Source organism: Nelusetta ayraudi, unplaced genomic scaffold (genome assembly GCF_046127955.1).
Source record: "Nelusetta ayraudi isolate G7.1 ecotype Tasmania unplaced genomic scaffold, CSIRO-AGI_Nayr_v1 ptg000027l, whole genome shotgun sequence".
Taxonomy (NCBI): Eukaryota; Metazoa; Chordata; class Actinopteri; order Tetraodontiformes; family Monacanthidae; genus Nelusetta; species Nelusetta ayraudi.
Window position 1 is genome coordinate 417,739 of NW_027466077.1, and position 14,420 is coordinate 432,158.

The 14,420-nt window shown below is 46.5% G+C and overlaps 1 protein-coding gene across 3 annotated transcripts; it reads right to left on the minus strand.

The window, feature by feature from the left end:
- Positions 1–6,986: 6,986 nt before the first annotated feature.
- On the minus strand, positions 6,987–13,736 carry itfg2 (integrin alpha FG-GAP repeat containing 2). 3 transcript variants are annotated; one of them, XM_076029937.1, is made up of 13 exons: positions 13,298–13,736; positions 13,015–13,110; positions 12,877–12,918; positions 12,609–12,786; positions 12,373–12,512; positions 12,142–12,290; positions 11,706–11,800; positions 11,496–11,549; positions 10,171–10,262; positions 9,932–10,049; positions 8,876–9,049; positions 8,075–8,134; positions 6,987–7,172 (listed from the first exon to the last, which is right to left on the minus strand). In XM_076029937.1, the coding sequence occupies exons 1-12, from the start codon at positions 13,391–13,393 to the stop codon at positions 8,106–8,108; spliced, it is 1,263 nt and encodes a 420-aa protein (XP_075886052.1). In that variant the 5' UTR covers positions 13,394–13,736; the 3' UTR covers positions 6,987–7,172; positions 8,075–8,105. The 3 variants fall into 3 exon arrangements, with proteins under 3 accessions (XP_075886052.1, XP_075886053.1, XP_075886051.1); XM_076029938.1 differs by lacking the exon at positions 8,075–8,134 and having other exon boundaries at positions 12,877–12,937; XM_076029936.1 differs by lacking the exon at positions 8,075–8,134 and having other exon boundaries at positions 13,298–13,735.
- Between the last annotated feature and the right edge of the window lie 684 nt (positions 13,737–14,420).

The following is a 14,420-nucleotide window of genomic DNA, read 5'->3' on the forward strand; positions in this document are numbered from 1 at the left end:
TTTAAATCATTAATCAGCCTTAAGAAAAAAAAAAATCCAAAATGATCTTTTATACTGTGGGGAGAAACACTCAAATAGCACAAAAACACAGGTCCAAAGGTAAAACTATCGGCAAATAACTCACGAACAGCCCCTTTAATTTTCCCAAAAGTAGTATTTTTTTTTTAAAACTAGCATTGTTTTGCCATTGGTTTCCAACTACCCAGGAAACTTGCAACTTCTTATCTAATGCCTATACTGGAATCAGCCACCAGGGGGCAAAACAAGATTTTAGCAAATTTTAAGTTGCATAGCCAAGGAGTCATTGAGTGAGTTGGTTTAGCCCACTGATCTAAAAACCTCTGCCAATAGACGCTACAAATAAAGCTCAAGTCAACCAGTGAGGCATCAAAGGTTGATAGGTTTACCTTTGGACTGATTGAGGCTAGGCTAGGTTCACTGCATTAGTACCAGTCGCTGGTCAAGGACGCCAACAAGGCGATTTTCCTGAAACCTCAAACTATACCCAAGAAAAAAAAAACAATCAAGGATTTAAAGATGTTGGTACTCAGGATGTTTCGGGGAACTTTTGAGGATCTAAATGTTATTTTTTAAAAGCAGTTTGGTTCAGACGAGGCTACCTCCTTAAGAGACGCGGACAACAAAGAGATCGACACTCTCTCATTTTGTAAAAGCCCCTTCTCTTTACTTCCCCCGTCGGAGGACACATAATTTTCAGTGGCTGAGAGAGAGTTCCTTTTGAAATCCCCCTCTTATTGTTTTTAGGGTTAAAAAAAAAAAGATCCTGGTCAGCCGGCGAAACTTGAGTCAGACTTCAGAAATAATAGTTAAAAAAAAAAAACATTCCATCTTGCATGACTTTGTAAAGCCTTTGTATAAGTCTGCATGTTTGTGTTCTAGTCTGACTGTCACGTTGGGACTCTGCTGGGGTTGCACATGTGTCCAAATGCACATGCGTGCGCTCAGATTGTTTAACTTTGTCTTTCACGTGGGAAATAAGAAGTGGACCTGGTCATGGACCAGCCTGGGACCTGGACTAGCCCAGGTTCTGGTCCAACCTAGGTTCTGTACTATCCCAGGTCCTGGCCCATTAGTGGACCAGCTTGGGTGCTGTACGAGCCTGGGTCCTGGACCAGCCTGGGTGCTGGACTATTCCAGATCCTGGACCAACCTGGGTCCTGTACTAGCCCAGGTCCTGGCCGATTGCTGAACCAGCCCGGGTCCTGGACCAGCCCAGCTCCTGGACTGCTTCCCTCTGAGATCTGCCAAAACGCTGCCCAGCTGCCTTCCCTCTCCTCCAGGAGACGCCCATCACTGCGCCCAGTGAGGATGCACTCTGTGCCAAGGCCGACTCCGTCCACTCACTCTGCTCTTCATTCAGGGGGGCGGTCTCTTTAGTCCCGCCTCTTTGCTTCGCCTTTGCTTTGGTTCCATTCGCCCACACCGACACCTCACGGTGGCTGATTCTGAGAGGAGAAGACTTCTTCTCTCCTGACTTTCCGCGTTCTGATCAGAACAGTCTCATTGTTTTTTTTTCTTTTGCGTGTCGTAACTTTCCTGTGCCGTACCGAGAGGAAAAAAGTTTTATTTTTGGTTATCCTTCTTCATCTACTTCTTCTTCTTCTCCTGAACAGTATTTTATCTGCCCAAATTAAAAAGAATCTGTATTCTGGCTAGCTCTGTTTCTGTGTCCGTGTTTCATCCATTGCATCTGCGGCTCGCTGCAAGGGGAGCTGATGCGAGAGGGCAGCAGGTTGAAGTCTCCATCTGTACCAGCGAAATGAGTCACCAGGCCGGCCGTGGGTTGGCCGGCACTCCGAGACTCTCTGCTTTCACTGGCCCTCACAGGAATTCCCATGATCCGTGCACTCCCCGTACGTGCCCTTCGCGGGTACATCCTGCTATATAAAGAACGGTCCGAGCAGAGAAAGCAGATGTTCCCACAACGCAAGACTCGTTTAAAGCTCATTTAAATCTCCTCATAGACTCTCAGAGACGATGAGGAGAGAGACTCCAAATCTGGAATGAAACTGTAATCAGAGCGACCAGAGTGAAAGTTTCACAAGTCCGATGGTTTAATTTCACACGTCTTGTCAGCAGCAGAGAAAAGGCTGCAGGTCCTTCAGCTCTTTGCGCTTCTTCTGATGAGGAAATGTTGTCCACTGTGTCGGCAACATCGCTGACACAGATGCTGTTTATAAACTAGCATTGGCTTCCTATTTCCCGTTCACAGCTGAACCCAGGATGTGGGATGCCGATAAGTCCAGTTCAAATCCTGAGCGGATAAAAACAAAACAATTCCATTTGCAGTTTTTTTCCCCAAGACGGATCTGAATCGAATTCAGACTTGAAATCTAAGCGATCGAGACGCCCTTCTGAGATTTGCCGTCATGTTGCGTTGTAGAACAATTTCCAACAGAGCTTTGGTGGGAGAATTTCAAATTCTCCACTTTGGCAGCGGAATAGTTTCCACCGTCAAACTAATGAGAGCAGTCGGCTAACGAAACGTCAAAAAAGGCGTCGGGAGCTCCGGGTGAGTCCTCATGAGACAGGAAGACTTGAGAGGAAAGTGATTTCACCAGCACCTCGTTAGAGGAGGTACCTCCACCTTTATTCACACCCCAACCGTGTACTTTCCATCGCACTCGTAGCCACATCCTGTTGTCACACAAGAGGAGGAACAGTTGCGTCAGAAAGCGCGCTGCGGGCTATGCAGAATAAGAGGCAGCGAGTCTCTAAAAACCACGAGCACCGCCGATGGAAAGGCACAGGAAAAGATGAGGGCAAGAGGCGGGGTGTCTTGACATGTCTGACCTTATTTCCGAGATGATTTCCCGCCAGCAGCTGCTGCTCAGCTTGGCGTGTGAGCAGCAGAGGTGTCGTCCTCTCATCATAGCCTGAACTGAGAGGCTTCTGTATGTCTGCGGGGCAGCAGTTCTATCGCATCCTTCAGGAGGGCGACAACTAAAATAACAGTTTCCATCCCAGATAAGACAATAAAACACGCGCACAACACAACAATGTTTCTTCAGGCAGCCGCCTGTCAGCATGATCCACCATGCAGGAAATGTTGTTTTCCCAGCTGACTTCTGCAGTGAGATGCTCTGCCAGCTTCATTATTGTCCCTCCACCTTTGACCCCCAAGGCCAAGTCCGGATACAGTGAGGGGAATATTAATAAGGTGTTGGGGGGGCCTCCTGCAGTTATTGCGCAAGACAAACACAGACGTACGGTTCTGGGAGAGCCTCCGAAGAAAAAGATTAGACGTTTATAATCAAATTATAGGGGGGAAAGTGGAGAAAAACAAGTTATCCTATAATCTCTGCCTCAAATTTAATCTTAGCAACCCTTCTATATGGGAAACACAACCAATACGATCACCGAGCTCCAGCTGGATACTTTTGCAGGCTAAAGTACGTTTCCACACTCTCACCCCCCATTCCCCCAAAAAAAGCTGATTTATGTTCTTTAGCTTAAGCTCATTAGCGATGAATGCGGCCTGTTGCATTGTCAGGGTGCATTTAGCGACGCAGCAACACGCTAACCATAGCGACGTACAAACCCGTCAGAGGCCAAAGTTGGTCAATTTGATAACGTCAGTTATTGAAAGTTGGCTCACCTGTTCAGCAGTGCCGCTAAATCAGAAGAACTGGCTCCTTGAGGAGAAAAATAAACTTCCCATTGACATCCTACAAAAAGTGCTGCGGTAAAATATTGAACCGCTACCTTGACTTTCGAAGTTGTTCGACCAATCAAATCGGATTTATATAGCGCTTTTCAAGGCACCCAAAGCGCTGTACATTGAACTCATTATTCAGTCACACCACATTCACCCTGGTGGTGGTGGTGGTGGAGCTCCAGGTGTAGCCACAGCTGCCCTGGGTCAGACTGACGGACGGAGGCGTGGCAGCCAATCAGTGCCAAACAGCCCCTCCCACCACCACCCGACATCCAATCACATTCATACGAGGCAACGCGGGTTCAGTGTCTTACCCAAGGACACAACGACAGAGCGGGATTTGAACCGGCAACCTTTCGGTCACTGGACAACCCTGCTCTTCCTCCTGAGCTGCAGGCGCGCCAATTTTCAGCCGTGCTGGTGTAACTTTTAATTGGCTAACCCAAAACACTATGAGGAGCCTCTTTGTCTGTTTTTGATGATGACAGCGCCTGTCAGATGGGAAATCCTCCCTGGATCTGTTGGGATGTTACAGCCCCGGCTATTAGAACCAAACGTTGTGCAGTTTAATCCTGGAGCTCAGGCTCTCTCTCTCTCTCTCTCTCTCTCTCAATCACTCTCGCTCGCTCGAACAAACACCAGCCAATCAAGCGTGACGCTGGCCAAAAAAAATTGTCTGTCACTTCCTGTGGAAGGTGATGGACGCCGCCCTCTCCTCCACTACCCCCCTTATTTCATCATTCATAAAAAAGCTGCATTCAGTCACGTTTGAGTCAAAACAGATATTGGCAAAATACTAGCGTCTGACTCCAGTTGCCTCGACCTCGTTTCCACCGTGAACTTGTAGCAAAAATAAGTGGAGGTGCAGGTTTCCGCCTAATCTGTGGCTCTACTGAGAGGCAGTGGGAGTCGTGCAGAAATCTGCATGAGGGCAGGTGGGAAGACTTTCTGCAGAACGCCTCTCTTGCGGTTTACTGTCGAAACGGCTTGGCAGCGTGAGTGTTGTGTCTGCGCTGTTTGCGATTCACCATCGTCGAGATCTTGACGCCGCAAACAAATCCCGTCACCGAGAAGAATTCCAGGGCGTCAACGTTGCTTCACAGCCAGAAGGTCACGGGTTCAACCCCTGATGAGCGGGGCCAAGAAATAGGGACTTTTGATGGTGATGTGAAATAAGAGGTGATGGGCGGCTGCAGAGGAGCCGCCTACAGGGAGTGCTGTCAGCTCCTATAGACGAGCTCCCGGTGACGACTTTATTACTCACTGGCTCGTCTGCTGGCGGTGTTTGTTTATAGACGGCGGCGTCTCGGAGTCACGAGGCCCCTGGGCGCGAGCGAGATTCATGTCTGATTTGACGCTTTCATCACGTGGCGACAGCAGGGACTGCTTTTAAACCGAGTGAGTTCAGGCGCAAGGACCCGACAACTATGTGCAGCGCCACCATCAGGTCGCATTTCCTATCTGAAAACGCCCTACAAGATTCATCAAGGACCAGAGGAGATTTCTAAATAAATACATGCAAGCAAAATGAGATTGGAAAAATATATTTAAAACAAAAAAAAAAACTACAATAAAGGTCCAGTGTGTAAACTTTTTAAGGAAGCTCTGTATTTAGGTATATAGGAATCCCGCCTGACAGCGGGTTTCGTATTCAGGCCACAGTCAGACGGGCTTCCTTAAAAAATAGCTGCACAAGACCAAGGAGCAAGATCCTTATTGCTCTATGTCTATTTTTATATATACGAGAACCGTTCTAAGGGCCGGAACACCAAATTACTTTTATTGTACTGCAGCATACTCTTTTCCTAATGTATTTATGGGCAGTATGTTAAGCCTTACCAATATAAAAACATAAATCAAGCCACATTTCTTTCACACTGGACTTTTAAGGACTCGCAAAATAAAGACAAAATTATATCAAAAAAGTAATTTTAAGTATTTTTCCACTTGTCCAATAGGATTGAGGAAAATATTTTGTGGTAATTTGTCACTGCTGGCTAGACTTCAGCCTGTGCGCTGTCTTCTTTCTCTTTATGCAGCAAAATAAATGAATACATTAAAAAAAAAAAAAAAAAAACGGATCAAAACTCTCTATCTAACCAAGAAGCTCCAGCTGTTGCTTAATAAGGGCACTTGAGTGGCTGATGTGGCTGCAGGCATGCAAACCACAAAAGGCCAAAAGGTCAAAGATGTGGCCGGACGTGTCAATGTGCTGACGGGCTGCCTGGGGAGCAAACAGCCATCCAGGACCCACTGGACTTCCCCGAGTCCCCACCAGGAGGAAGGATCTGGGGCAGGCGACTGCTCTCACAGCACAGACCTGGACCCCTGGACGACTGATAGCAGCTAAAAACACGAGTGCAGCCTGCAGCTGCCAGGAACCCGCCTGACCATGAATGGTCAAAACCGCACGGCGGCCGTCGCGCGGGAATTCTTTGGAAATAACGCAGGATAACTTGAGAAACTCCCATCGGCAGCTTTTTATAAAACGCTCAGTGAAGCCGGTTCAACACGTGGGAGAGTCGCCTCTTCCATAAGTGACGAGGTGAAAGGAACCAAAGGTCAGAGGTCGCCTTGGACCGACCGGTGATTTTTTTTATTTAAAAAATAAAATAAAAATCAGCCCTCTGTGATGTCACAAAGGGCACTGATACCTCACCACAGCCCCCCTCGCCACCCGTCAGCTCTCCTGGGCAGGTGTTGGCCCCGCCTTCTGAGACCGCCTGTTTTTTGTTTTTTTGTTCCCTCTCCAAACATGCAGAAGGTGCAGAAAAGCATCAATTCTTCCTGAAGGCTGCAAACAGAGGGCTAAATATGCTTGCTTGATGTTTTTGGATGACACATACCCGTCGGGACCAGATAAAAGAAAAATCCGGTTAAGGGCAGACACTGACACAGACACAGACACAGACACAGACACACACGTACAGCATTATTATTTAACGAGGCAGCGTACACAGGAGGTTACAGGATCCTCCCTGTGGTGGGCACGAAGCGCCCCCCCCCTCCCCTCTTCCCAGCAAACCAACCGTGGCATTATGTAACCACCGTTACGTTACGTAACACCAGTGGCACTTTTAAGAAAAAAAAAAAGAAAAAAAAAAGAGGCCCAGGTGGATGAAGGAGTGCGTTTAATCAGAGATCACCTTTCATCGGCAGTGGCAGCATTCTCTCTCTCACACACACACACACACACACACGCACGCACGCACGCACGCGTAGGTCGGAGCGAAACATCTCAGAGGCTGGGAGGACGGAAAACACACAGTTCAGATTCCTCCACCGCAAAAAAATCGACTCTTGCCTCTTGTTGACTTGACGTTTATTTACAGTGTATTTACAGCCGTGGGGGAGCCGGGACTGTGCACTGGTAGCACTGGTAGCACTGGTAGCACCGGTAGGGCTGGTGTGTGTCCGTCCCGGCCTCACGTGTGTGAATCCTGGTACAGGACATCGGCCACCAGGGCTCTGATGGCGGCGGGGTCCTCGGGGTCTGTGGGAGCAGAAGGTCACGTCAGATTCGGGTTAGATTCGGCTGCTTTTCTCCCAGAGGTCCCATCGTCATCGTCCAACCTGCACTCTGCCCTTAATCATCCTTCATCCTGGAGCAGGCATGGGAAAACTACGGCCCGGGGGCCATACCCGGCCCGTTGAGCTTTCTAATTCGGCCCGCCAGATTTGAAGAAATGATATTAATAGTAAGTAAGTAAGTAATGAAGTAGCTGTATTTCATCAGTGTTTTAAGAGTAGTTTCAAAATAAAGAAGCTAAATACTGTACGGTGGGGCTTGTAACGCAATGATTTTGCTGTAACTTTGCTTTTGTTGATTTTCAATTGACATTAAAGCAACATATTTTCTACATATCCCATGAGAGATTTTTTCCTCCTATGAGGTGGGTCACCAAAGCACTCCATCCATCTGCTCCACCAGTCCAAAGGGTTGCCCAGCTCCGCATGACTGCGAATTTAACGAAGAAAACTCTCCAAGCATCCGGAAAGCAGCATAAAATTTAAAAAAAACAAACAAAAACAAATCATCATTTAGCCCTGTGTTTACGACCTGCTAAAAAAAAAAGTTGTTGGAGCCATAACCAGTTGGAATGACACTTTTGACTTGTTTCCCCCTGAAAAGGTTTTCCTTTCATCTCTGCTGCGTCCTCCCTCCGCAGTCTCCCGCCAGGCTGCCGCATCACATATTCATCGTCAATCACAGCAAACAGAAACGGCTCACAGGCGCAGACTCGGCAGCAGCGGGAGGCGGAGGCAGCGCCAGCAAAATACACTGGATTCCGGGGGAGTGCGTCCACAGAAGCCCAGAAAACACGGCCAGGCCGCTCGCCTGGCTGCTCGCCCGCGTCACACCCAGAAGTGCGGAAACATTCTGAATTTAATCACGTTGGTCCTCGGCGGCCGCAGAGACGTGTTCTCAGACACGCAGCTGAGCTGGAAACGCCTCTGCAGAGCTGAGCGGCCAAGCAAACAAAACAAAACAAAAATAAATAAATAAATAAATAAATAAATAAATAAATAAAAGCAGCGTCTGGGTTTATAATTACGACTCTTCGTCACGAGTTCAGAGGGTGTGAGGAGGGGAGCGAGACAATTTTTTTTTCCTCACTGAGAGGGAGGCTGAGAAAACAGAGAGGCCCGAGTTGGATTACAGCCTCCAGAAAAACACCTGAGTCTCCTCCAGTCACACACAGAGAGTCACACACATCATGATCTTGGTGTACGCCGAAAAAAAGGGAAAACAACCCCCCCCCCCACAAAGACCCAATAGAATATTCCAAAATATTATTGAGGAAAACAAAAAAATTAAAAGTAAAGCTTTGTGCAAACAGATCAGCGCGCACATTAGCAATAATTAGTAGCTATAAATTGATTTAACTTCAAATTACTTTGTTGCTGTAATTATTGACAGTGATTGTTATGTTGATGTCATAGTGTTGAAACATGTGGAAGATTTTTGATACATTTTTTTTCAGATAAAACCAACATCCTCGCCGGCTCTACATGATCAGTACTGATAAGAATTTCGCACCACTGTGTGTGTTCATTCACTGCAGTAAAATATAAAAGTATTATTACTATTGGCTTTATTAATTGTTTGATTATTTTTTTATTGTTTGATTCCATCCAGCAGATTATGACATCAGTAGAGGGACGCCTCGGCCCCCCCCCCCGTCCCCAACTCACCCACTCGCAGCTCCTTCAGCAGCCCGCTGAACTGCTCCTTCTCCTCCAGCAGCCGAAGCAGGTTGGTGGACTCCATGCGCTCCAGCTCCACCTTCCAGTAGACGTAGATCTTGTGGTTGAAGCTGACGTACACCAGGCAGGGGCTGTTCCGGCCGTCCTTGCAGGTGTACTGACCTGCAACCAAGACACAGTCAAGTCAGGCACATCATGACACACGCGGCACAAAACCCGTTCATCATCGTCATCATCATCATCGTCCAAACATCAAACCTCTATAAAATCATGCAAATCAATCAAGGCTGACGACTGAACACCTTCAATCAGCTCCATTCTGACCCCCTGAGCAGGTTAAGACTGAGTTAAACAGTGCCACCTGGTGGTGGAATTCTTTCCACCGGTGACTTGAAATAAGAGGGACAACGGCGAGCCGTAATTTCAACCTTCACTCACATGTTTTTGAGATGTGTCGAAGAAGGCGTGTGTTTAGTTTTGTGTCTGCAGCCTCTGACAGCAAAATTTGATTTAGTTTTAGTCATTATTTAATCATCTAAATTGTTTTAGTTTTAGTTGACAAAATATCATAATCATTTTAGTCGACTAAACTGACAGTAGATTTAGTCAAAGTGTTTTATTTTCTTCCATGTCAAATGTGAAGTATGCCCAAAAGTCCCGTCGCCTCTTCCTCACCGGTGTTGACATTAAGTCAACACCAAACTAGTCTGTACCAGATAATCTGTGTGTGCATACTTGGTAACTTCCTGAGCACGTTACTGTGATTGGTTTTCTTCCCGCCACTTTCTACATCGTCATTTCCTTCCACAAACAAAATGAGCTCTGATTGGCTCTCGTCTCCGGCAGACATTTCAGTCTCGTTTTTATTCGTTGACGAAAACGTCAATGCGCCTCGTCATCGTCTTAGTCCCCGTGAATGACTTTTTATTTAGCTATCGTCTCGTTTTAATCTGAAAAAACAAACAAAAAAAAAAAAAGGGCCAGTGACGATAACTATGACGAAAAAATCTTCGTCAACAAAATTGAGACCTCAGTTTGTGTCACCTGCACAGAAAGCGTTGACGTTCTCGTCAAACTGGAAGCGCACGACGGTGCGGTTGTGGTCGATGATGTAGGTCTGTCCGTCCCAGGCGCACGCCACCACCTCCTCCCTGCCGTCTCCCTGCACGCGCACGCACGCACACATACACACAGAGTTGGGGTGAAATATGCTAAAGATAAATGAATGAATAAATCAAATACAGCCTGAAACAGGTGAAGACACAAACACAACATCAACCTACGGTGACGTCGAGCTTCTGCAGGGCAAAGAGCTGATGATCCACCTGCACGGACCAGAGCAGCTGCTCTGAACTGTCCATCAGCTTCAGCGTCCCTGCCGCACGAATCAGACAGATTTCAAGGTTTGCCGCTGGCCACTCGAGGCCGCTGCATGAAGCGTAGGAGTTGCTTTCTGATGCAACAGTTTCTCTGTGGTTTAGTCTGGTTTTCTTTTGTTCAGACAAACAAATTGTGAAGATGTTACCTGCTTGACAGTTTCAACTGTGACTGCAGTCTTCCTCCTCGGAAGCTTCATTCGACGTGCAGCTGCTGACGTGTCATTTAACAGCTGGCCAACTCGACGGCCCTATCGGAGCCCGTCGAGCCGGCCGCACCTCCCCGGCCTCGGATGGCCTCTGGAGCAGCGAATCCCAGGTGTGCGAGAGGGTGAACGCCCCAACGTCCAGGTTGGCGGTGCCGCTCGCGTCCTCCTCATCTCAAGGACCTCTTTTATCCACTGTTTTAAATTGTTGGCCTCGGATGTGATGATTCACATCCGTCCGTCCGTCGAGCCGGCCAGCTGTTAAATGACACGTCAGCGGGCAGCACGTCGGATGACGCTTCTGAGGAAGACTGGAGTCACAGTCGAACTGTCAAGCAGGTAACATCCTGACATCTTTATTTTACTGAATAAAACAAAATAAAAATCATCTATTAAGAAAGACAAACTGAACATATTTAGTCTAGTTTCTCTGTGGGTCAGTGACTTGTGTCAGGGCTCATCAAAAGCGAAAAGTTAAAAGGTTTTAATGGCTACAGCAGTTCAGGTCTCTCATTGCAAAAGACAAAACTAAAACTGTTAGGATGGTGAATCAGTTTTTAGCTGCATCATAAAGCTGGTGGCACTTTCCATTAATGTTTCTGCCAACCTCCTATGATGTCCCTGCACTGTTGGCACACGGCGGCCTCAACAGTTGTGAGAGTCAAACGCTGGCAGGCGGAAGGAAGCCCTCCAGAATGATCACGCCGCCTGATCCGCTCCTATTTAAATATTGACGAAGCCTCCAGCTGCTCTCAGAGAGACGTTTGCTGTTCTCCAGTTTGCTACTGCCAACTGCGTCGGCAGCTCCAGACTCCCCCGCTAAAATATACCTCCCCGCCAAAAAGGGAATAAATGATCAAGTGTGTGGAACTTTCTCTGCTGTGGGTAAATATCTATTGTGTTGACCTGGACCCGATTGTTTTCCCCCTTGTGAGTCGGACTCAGCTGATCCGAGTCTCTCAGACTCAGACTCCACAGCATCCTGAGCTGCACCCTTAGTGTGTTGACACAGATTCCATGACTCACCATCGAGCGTGCAGAGCGCAAACAGCCCACAGGTAGAAGATTCCTCTTTGGAACCTGGAGGACAAAAAAAACACAGGCCATCATTTCATTTTTTTTTTTTTAAGTATGACAAAAATACTGAGGAGTGAAAAAAGAGGAGAAAAATCCCTCTTTGTGTGTGTGTGTGTGTGTGTGTGTGTGTTTTATAACAACACAGATTGTGGCTGCTACCTTTACTGATGCTTCCGATCAAATGAGTGGAAACATTCTTGTTGTGGATCCGCCCGGTGGTCAGATGGAGAACTACATCTCTAGAGGGACCCTCGCTGAAAGCAAGGCACAAACAAGCAAAAAAAAAAAAAAAAAAAAAAAAAAAAAAAATATATATATATATATATAAACTACGAGTCGAAGTTTTATATTTTTGATGCTCTAGAATAGCCAACCTTCATATCACATATATATATATATATATAACATAACACATTTAGGTATCCACATGACTTGGTCATATATTTGACGTCTTCAGTATGTATCTACAGTGTAGAAAGTAGTAAAGATAAAGAAGAAACAGGTGTGTGCGAACTTCTGACTGCTAGTGAATATATATGAAATTTTTCTGACATCTGCTACATATGGAAGAGTTTTATTTTGGAAGGAGGTCTACCTGCTGGGGGTGGCCGGGGCCTCTTCTTCCGAGCCGCTTGAGTCCTGCTGAGTCCAGGAGCAGAGCAGGATGGCGTAGCCGCAGCCCGGCTGGGACACCATGAGCTCCGGCAAACCTTCTGGACCCGGGTTCACCGAGAGACTGTCCACCTGCGAGCGGCACACGCACACACAGGTCAGCGTCGAACGACTTGAAGCATGTGGATTATAAAGGTGCTGGAATGAACTTCACCTGCCCCTCCAGAAGCCACTTCTTCAGCAGGACCAGCTGCCCAGATCCAACATCCGACCCGTCGGACGGCTCGTCCCAGCGGAACGCTCGCACTACACGGTCTGTGTAGCCGACAACCAGCTCACAGCGGCCGTCACCATCTACCACACACACACAGACACACACATCCGCGACGGGGCAATGAGAACAACGGAAGACCTTCATTTAGTGAGTGGGAGTGCAGCGGCAGGCTTTACCGATGTCACTGATGAGGATGACTTTGGTGTTGGCAGGAATGTGTTGGGTGAACAGTGGCTTCTGGTCCTCGGACAGCGCAAATTCGTGCTGACTGGATGAATCGGCTTTGTTGGCGGCGGCCGACGTCAAATCAAAGAGGTGGAACCAGCCCTCGGCACCCACGGCAACCACGTAGTTCTGTTTGGGCATGAACGCAACAGATACAAACAATGTTCTGGGGGTCTTAAGAGAGAATGAACATGATGTGGTGCTGCAGGATGGACGCACCTTTCCTTTGTTGCAGACGTCCCCGACACCCACACAGGTCAGCTGGTGCACAAACACAAGACTTGAATGAATGAACATACTTTAAAATGAAGGTATCACTTGCAGTCTTTCTCCCCACAATCTTTTCATTTCACTGACCATGCCCACACAGCTTCTGGTGATCCAGGGTTTGGAGTCATCGTTCTTGTACACCAGCAGCTTTCCACTGGTGTCGCCCACAACCAACTCGTTCAACTGGAGAAAAGAAAACACATTCTAAATGATGGAATGATGTAAAACTGCTCTAACAGATTGAAAACATACTCCCTAACACTGCGCAGTTTTTTTTTTTTTTTTTTTTTTTTAATTAAAATTAGTATTACATTGAAATCAATAAAGTCAACAATTTGATACCAAGACCGGAAAATATGACATCATTTACCGAGTCATTGTCGGCGTCTCCCAGGCAGATGGCGTGAGGAAACAGAGTTCCGGTGAAGTCCAGGCTGACACGTTGAACGTAGGTTACGGAGCGCATAGTTCCGCGGTGACAAAACCAAACTGAAGCTAAGCAATAAAGTGAAACATTTTTCGACAAGAGCGGTTGCAAAAAGTTGCAAAGAGAGTGAAGACCTCCGGAGCTAGCCTAGCTAAAGGTAGCCCGAGCGGGCTGGCGAGTCGATGTTACGGCGTGCTTCAAGAAAGTACTTTGACATTTAAAATATTACAAAAACACTCACACGTAGTTTACAGCAAAACACTGTACATGAAATATAGCGTCGTTTTTTTTTGTTTTTTTTTTAATGACGCACAGAGGTTTTTGGCACTCGGTGGTTAGCCATCGCTCACGTTACTCCCTAGTAAACAAAGGCACGTGACCTACAGCTACGGAAACTCTATGGAGACCAAAATTAACTGCTTTGCAAAACTGAAAAAACAAATTATTGTTGAAACCTTGTTAAACTGAATGCGCCACACATTTAGAAAGAAGCATTTATTTATTTATTAACTTATAAATATCAAAAATAGAATTACTTTGAAGTTGATGGTTTTATAAGTATTTACCTACAGTACTATAGATGGTACTTTTTCTGTTTACATAAGCCAAAGGCTAATTTTTGTCATGAGTCAAACGCATTTCGAAATTAATATCAAGGATTAAATAGCACCCATTAATTTTTGGTTCGAGTTATTAGAACGTTTTGCACTGTCGTTGCCAGTATGGTCCGCCAGAGGGTAGTGTTCTACTACAACTTCACGCTCAAAAGAAAATGCAAGGAGAGGAGGTGGAAATCCGTGACAGAGAAATCTCTTCATTGTAAGTATTTATGACAGAGTTTTGACAAACTTCTGCAATGTTTTACTCTGTGATGGAATAATGTACCGATTTTCCTGCACGAATAGGCCTCATGAAGTTTCATATATTAGATAAGGTTTAATCCTCATTGCAAGATGTGGTCAAAAAGTAAACAAAACAAAAAAAAAGTTTATCGACTTGTACATAGATGAGAAAAACAAGGTTTGTCAGAATCCCCTATCATTCAAAAGCCCATTCTAAACAGTTG